Here is a 7868-nt window from a genome sequence, read left to right as displayed (position 1 = left end):
CGTCATCGACCAGCGCTATTTTTTTCAAGCATTAGTTTCTATGATGAGAATTAACAGACTAACGACAGTTCCTTGCTTTAGTAGCATATAAACATTTCTTCACAGTTCTATTGTTCATACAAGTTATCTCAGAAACAGACATTTAACATAAGTATGATGATTTCTTTCCTTCTTTCCTCTGGAACCTAATGGGCTAGTTTTGATATTTGAGAAAATAAAGTAAACGTATTCATTTTTTTTCTTTCACAAAGTAATAAGGAAGAGGTAAATATACATGTTCAGTATTAAAAAAAATTACAACAAATATTCAATTATGATTTCAACATTTTATCTGCAATAAACTCATTTAAATGTTAATATGTATTTTGAAAAAGAGGTCAGTTCTTGTTTTTTTTTTTTATTAAATATATACAGATATTGTCAACGTATTACATTTGGCAGTGTATTCATTTAAGCGCTTTTGGCGGAAAGAAACTTCCGCAAATTCAAATAAAACCTTTAATGTCTTGCTCATATAAAGTTACATAGATAAGAATATTAGGAACTGGCTATATCAAATCTACGCTTACGTGTTTAAACGTCAATTTTGCCAAATATTGAACACGCTAAATATAATATATTTACGGTATCCTGCTGTCCTACCTAGCTATAGAGCTAGACGTAACTAATTTTGAATCCTGAGAAATAAGTGTAATTGTCAGCATGTATGTATCCAGCCGCCACATAGAAAGTTCTGATCCATACTTTGTTCCCACTCTTCAGTTCATAAAGCAAATGTCCTGAGGTGTTAATGTGGGCACTTTGTTGATCATTCACACAGATCTTTGCTTTTGATGCTCCATCTACCACTGCCTCTAAGTAAACTGTTGATTTCCTGGACGAAATAAATGTCCACTTGAAGGAATAGACGCCATCCTCTGGTGCTGTAAAAACGCCTGTTGGAGGATCATACCCGTTTCCTTTATTCAGCAGAACATCCTCAAATTTTATGGTTGTGTTGACAGGAACATTACTGAGATGGGATTTAATGGCGGCGTGGAAGGCAATGACATCGCCAATTGAGGAACACCCTACATAAACAAACATGTCACATGGCATTTTAAATAAGAATTTCACAATGTAATCATTTAAACATTTTAAATAAAGTAAATTGTTTATTTCTAAAATTAGTTCTAGAAATGCTGCTTTGAATTTCGCTCCTTCATATACGGAGACAACCAAAAGTAACCCAACTTGAGAGTAAACAAGAAGCCCAAGGGCCTAAATGGTCACCTGAATATAATACATCACTGTAAACGATCCATAGAGATAGAAAACAAAATTAGCTCAAAGACGATGCAATGCATGATTAAGTTTCCCAAGAAGTTTAAACATCTGGTTAAAATATCCTTAATTGCTTAAGGGGGACATATGTCCGAAAAGTCTTTGTGTGAAATTTTCAAACTTCTGACATTTCTTTTCTGACCACTTGCTCTTAATTTTTAGGCATAAAAAAACAATACCTTTATATGCTTTTTTTTACACAGGAGCATGTGCAAAAACAGTGTGAATTGCTAAAAATAGATTATTTTCAGACATTATTGTTTTACCCCAAATATGCTCTAAAAAGAACCAAAAATGTCATTTCACATTCAAATCCAACATGTATTTAATTTATATGACTTGTATCTTTAAAATGAACGCAAATTTATTGTAATTCATTTCGCAAGAAAAATTATAATGGAGCACAATGTAAGTATCACCCATTTTTCTTGTCGTATTTTTTACAATTCCGACATGCATAATAGGTAATACCTTAAAAAGTCTTTGTGTGAAAATGTTGTAATTCATAGTTTTTGTAAAAAATGATTCATCTTTTTATTTTAACAAAGAAAAAAGTATACCTCTGTGATAAAATAAACGAGAGATATGACATTTTCTTTTATTTTCGTACTCGTGTGACAAAAATATTGACCTTTGTGCACTAAAAAAAGGTAAGTAAGCACTGACAAACATCGGAATATAAAACTATTTTGCGAAAAACAAGTATTTTGTTTTTATTAGAAACAATCTAAACAGATTACATCTTTTCTTCTTCATTCCAATCATTCTGCCCCCCACCCCCCATTTCCCGGTCAACAACCAACACCTATTAGAATCTAGGAATGACTTTACACAATTAAATCTACGTACACTATAAATCAATAAGCAAATATAGGTACAAGTACATTTCTTAATTTTTTTGTTAGTTTTATCCAGCAAATACAATTAATGGTAAACATAAAATTAAACATATTTCCCTGATTTAAGCCGCTTTCTTTGCTGAATTTTATCTTATCTTTTTGCACTTTATATCAGCATATCATCGAGTTATTTATTATACCCTTCACTTGAAAAGCGGGAGGGTATATAGTAATCGTTAATTCCGTCCGTCTGTACGTCTGTCCGTCCGTCCGTCTGTTACGCTTTGGGGTACCCATCTCTTATCCGCAACTCCTCTCATACATGTACCACTCAAGGAAATTTAATGAAATTTTCACAGAATGTTTATGACATATTGCCATTGTGCACCTCCTATTTTACTTTTTCATCCGACACATATTTTGGATTTTCCAGAGCAAAACATGGATACTGCCATTATATTCATATGGGAGGCGGGGGGTATTATTCAGTGAGCTCATTACTCACAGTACCTCTAGTTCACAATTGAAATCACTATGAATTATCAACCAAAGGAAGAGAATTCTAATATCAACATACACCATGAACCAAATAAAACTGTATTTAATGATGAGTAAAGCACCCGCGGCCTTATCAAGTCTCTTGATAAACTTCACTTTTCCAGTGACAATAACTCAATAATCTACTGTCCAACTGAAAAACACAGTGTTACCATACTGTGTACAATTACATCTTCTGCAAAACATACATGTATAAATAATCCTAATGTTATTCTTTTAATCTTTTACAAGCATAGTGCTTTCCAGGCAAGTATCTTACTTTGAGAATATTTTGCTCATATAAACAAAACATTTATTCTTATTTGTTTCTATATATATAATTATTTCTTTCATTCTTATTCAATCAAATAATTCAATCAAATAACCTTTTAATTAAGTTATAAACAAGTATTGTTTGATTAACATCTAGCGGAAAGGGGGGGGGGTACTCTAATGCACTTCAATTATCACAAATGCATGTGCTCTATTTGCCTCCTAGATACACAGAAGCAAAGAAAAGGAACATATGCTTTTGATTTTATTTAATACATGTACATGGATCGCATTTAGTTTGTTTGCTTAATACTCAGGAGCAGAAGAAAAGATTATTCATGAATATTTACATCCACTGAATATTTTCTCGTTTATTTCTTAAGAAAACCCACTGCTTTAATCACTGCATGAACTACAGTAGGCATGTCGCCTATACAGATTTCTTGATCAGTGGCTTTACCATTAATGAAACGCATAAAGACGTTCGCATCATTAATGCAATAATTCATCTTTTTAATCCTACTTTAAATGATTATTTAAACAGATATTAATATAAACAATAAAATGTCTTTTTTGTTTGTTATTACTGGAATTAACGGTCGCAGCTATTGCAGAAAAAATTACATAACCCGCTTACGCGGGTTATGTGTTTTTTCTGCAACAGCTGCTTCCGTTAATTCCAGTAATAACAAACAAAGAAAGCATTTTATTGTTTAGATAAATGCGTATTTGCTATTTATCAATAGAGCCCAACCACGGCACAAGAAACCCTTATATAGGGGTCATGAAATTTACAATTTGAAAATGAAAGATATTGAGATAAAGAACAGTATTAAAGCTCACAAGTTCAATATACAATACAAATTAGGCGCAGAGCAAGCAAGGACCTCCAAAACATGGTGGGATAAGGTGTCATGGAAGAGTGAGCATCCCCTTTCGGGAATAACGGGAAACCGTCGTCAATTCCGTGCACAAACAAGGGACTTACAATTTATATGAAAAGCGTCTGTCAGCATTTGACTCAATGAAAATTTGTATTTGCTGAAAAGGTACTTGAATCGACCAAAGAACTTACGGAATGATGACTTTAAACGAGTATCTTGAATGATATCCTTGTTTCCTCAACCTGTTTGTCAACAATCTACCACGTCTTAAAAATTGTACATACGTAGCGTATGCCCTTGCGTATCGAATCAACTAAGAGATATAAACTCCGTATGCAGGCAATGGAGGAATATTGCTGCCCAAGCAAAGAAAGTTGACGATTGAAAAGTTAAATTCATCATTTTTATCCTAGAGGGCTTAGTTGTTAGATTAAAGTTAATGCTTTTTCATTTGCACGAAAATGTCTAGATATGAAACATATGTGTCAGACTCTGTGATATCCTTTATCTCAAGCTAACCGGGATATATCGTATCGAATTAAGAATGGAAATAACCATCGATATATCTAAATGTCGAATTGAAGGCCACAGCAAGTGTTTTCTTCTTTTCGCGTATACGATTTTGAACAGAATCTGCTTCATAAGAACGCAAATATACGGAAAGTAAGAGAAGAAAAACCTTTTCTAATTTTACAAATGTATTTAATTTGCGTGCTCATACTAAGTGGCAGATGAGAAAATATTCAAAGCATTATTTTTTTGCATATAATAAGCCCCCTCCCCCTCCGGAACCATTGATCTATGGATCACGCAATTCAAAATTTTGAAAGAGACACCTAAACTTTTTATACCAGTCCTGTGTATATAGTAATTTTGCTTAAAAACAAGTGGGAGAGGAGAGAACTTTCAAAGCATTATTTTTTTAGTATATATTAATGAATAAGCCCCCCTCCCCCTGGACCTCTTTACCCAGGTACCATACAATTCACAATTGGACGAGATACTATTCGTAATCATTTCTATGATTTGAATTTATCGACTTTATCCATGGAAGTTATATGCTATAATTAGTTAGTTTAAAATATATTTTATTCATTTAATGAAATGGATTGAACAGCAGGCATAAATGCCTATGATCGTTCTCTCCATGGGTATAATTAGTTGAAATTGATTAAGATGTTCCAGATGTTAGAAATGTTCAAAAGATTACAATCGATTGACAACGGAACGGCGAAAACAGAAAATGACAAATTTCTTTATATGTAGTTTTCAATTTTTTTTTTTCTGATATTTAGTTCAGAATTTGCATTGTTAAAAGAAATTTCTGCGATTAGAAATGTGAGCTTAATAATGTGATACGTAATGTAATACTCTGTATCTTATGAGTCTACAAAAACAGAAAACATAGAACACTGCTCACAAATAATACCATCATATGTTAGAAACATATGCTATTATCTTTTTTACTAAACAAGGAAGCATGACATGACATGTTTGAGCCAGACCTTCTTTTGGTTCCGGGCCAAGCTTTTTACAAGCGCTTCTGTAACCATCAATGGATTCCATAAACTCAGATGGAGAGGATGACCTTGCCAGGGGCAGTTCTACAATGATGGCCATGCACAGGGCTGCAATAACACACATCTTCATATTTCTGGAGAAAAAAAGAATGTTTTTATATTTTATTATGAAGCATTTTTCAAATTATCATATCATAATTTTCTTATTTTACTAATTAAATAACTATTAGTGAAAGAATGAATTAAAAAGATAACAAGAATGTTACTGATCTTATAAAACCATAAATAATACGAATTTGTAAACGGAAACCAATGAAATTACAAAAAAACGGGACCAAGTGCCTAAAAGGAGTAAGCATCCCCAACAGACTGGTTGCCTTCGCCTTTGAGGCTTATGTATCAGTAAGATGGAACATTCCGTAGTTGAATTAAAAAATATTATCAATTGGACAGGTCTGCAACAAATCAGACTGCACACGATCCTTGAAATTTTAAATTTTTAAATTTTCTAGCATTATCATCACAACGACCACAAAGTTTATAAAATAGGAATTTTAATGAGCTGACTGCAATCCATGTAAACCCAATGCACTTGTCATGACCTTAAATAATTTTAAAATAGTAATCGTAGTTGGAATATGCAAATTAGTATCGATTACGTTGGAAAATGTAAAAACGTATGCAGCGAAAAGCGGAATATTACTGTATAAAGAAGAAAATCAATTTGAAATGATAAAGCTGAAATCACTTTAAAGTTTGTAAGGTAACAAAGTAGTTTTTAGTTTGTCCTTACTGTCTATTGCTAGAAAAAACAACCAAAGTCTCATCTTTGATGTTTACAAGGATATATCGAGTCGATTAATGAATGCAAGTCATACATGTACGTCAAGGTAATAAATAAACTCTTTCTGTTTAACACTTTGTTTCCGTGTGATACACTGTATTTTGACATGCCTGTAAGCCTTTTCAATTACATTTAAGACTAGTTTTTCCACCCCTCGAAAACCATTGTCAACCTCAGCTGCGCCTCGGTTGAGAATGGTTTTCTTAGAGTTAAAATTTTTAATACATGCGATATTTATATAATGTTGTTACTATTTATTATTCCGTTTAAAAAAATTCAAATTACATTCAGATTTGTCTTGCAGTTAAAAAATTGATCTTTTATAATCAATGTAATTAGTGATTAATTGTTATACTTTTCTAAATCGGAGGTTTGAAGACTTTTCATTTAAATTTTTGCCATGCATGAGCATAATTTACACTAACACAGTATACATTCGTATGAAAAAGTGCATTTTTTTTTTTTGTTGTAATCGAACATACATGTACAGTAAATATTCCTTACTTACCTTCCTCAAACACTGTTTAAAACGTTGGTTTTAATTCCTTGGTATACGAGTGGGGAAAATGTAAGTTTCCTAGAGTACGTATACGAAAAGAAATATTATCCAAGTAGAACTCCTGCTGTTTATATGTGAATGACAAGTACAAACTCTGTAACACACATCTTCATTTGTAAAATATCTTGAATGCAATAATTTGCTGTTTGAATATAGTGTTCTCAGTTTATAAGCTTCTACAATCACGAAACTGTAATTAAATGTCACTTCCATTCAAGATTCACGCTAAAATGATTTAGAACGGAATTAAGCAAGAAATATTTATCTCTCCTTAAGATAAAAAAAAAACGTTTTGCATGGTTATTACAGAAATTTATGAATAACAGATGCATCATTATACCACTGCCAGTATAATTCGAATCAATGTTCTTATCTATGAAACATGTAGTACTACACGTTTTTAGAAATTTTTCATCTACCTTATATATTTTCCGCTCTTTAAAAGCTAGATTTTCATTCCGAAAAGTATCAGTACTTAAATTATGGAAATGATATCATTCAAAAATAGTTTTGGGCCTGAGCATGCAAATGATGCATGGAACCTTATATTCAAATCCGTTAAATTTATTAGTACTTAGCCCGTCAATGTTTGGCAAAGGAATGGCAAATTGCATTAAATTTGAAGTAAAAACGTGGCTGATAGACACCTTTGTCTGTATTTCAATAGTTGTGCAAGTCACACTTTATCATACTGAATTTACATGATAAATCTGTAACCCTAACGTAACCTAAAGGTCTGTCCTGCTTTGACATGTGAAGAATTTTAAAATGATAGGTTTAACGACGTTCGATCCTGATATTTAAAGTCTTAAACTTTTTTGCCAAGTATATTTCTAGTTTCTACCCAAATAACTTAATTAAAATTCAAATCAAAACACAAGGGTCAATATGCTTCTTTTGGCGCTACAGTACATTTGATATGACCTTTTTCCACTGAAATTTATGTCTAATTAAAGAGAACATTCTCCAAGTTTTCCCTTCAATATTTTTATCCAATTAATGCATGAAAGAAAATGAACTCTAAGTCTGCTTCAAAAAAGAAAAAGTTTCAAATTGCTTCGCAAACTGTAGATCACTAAATTTTTGCGA

At 32.2% G+C, this 7868-nt stretch overlaps 1 protein-coding gene across 2 annotated transcripts; it reads right to left on the bottom strand.

The window, feature by feature from the left end:
- Positions 1–512: 512 nt before the first annotated feature.
- Positions 513–6970, bottom strand: LOC134272665 (complement C1q-like protein 2). Of its 2 annotated transcripts, XM_062754868.1 has the most exons (3): positions 6725–6970; positions 5362–5500; positions 513–1070 (listed from the first exon to the last, which is right to left on the bottom strand). In XM_062754868.1, exons 2-3 carry the CDS (start codon positions 5498–5500, stop codon positions 655–657), a joined length of 555 nt encoding a protein of 184 aa, XP_062610852.1. In that variant the 5' UTR covers positions 6725–6970; the 3' UTR covers positions 513–654. The 2 variants fall into 2 exon arrangements, with proteins under 2 accessions (XP_062610852.1, XP_062610850.1); XM_062754866.1 differs by lacking the exon at positions 6725–6970 and having other exon boundaries at positions 5362–5535.
- Positions 6971–7868: the final 898 nt, after the last annotated feature.

Source organism: Saccostrea cucullata, unplaced genomic scaffold (assembly GCF_032062105.1).
Source record: "Saccostrea cucullata isolate Sc308-1 unplaced genomic scaffold, CSIRO_AGI_Scuc_v1 ctg11440, whole genome shotgun sequence".
NCBI classification, from domain to species: domain Eukaryota; kingdom Metazoa; phylum Mollusca; class Bivalvia; order Ostreida; family Ostreidae; genus Saccostrea; species Saccostrea cuccullata.
Note: the sequence above shows the minus strand (reverse complement) of the source record. Positions and strands in the feature narration are given on the sequence as shown.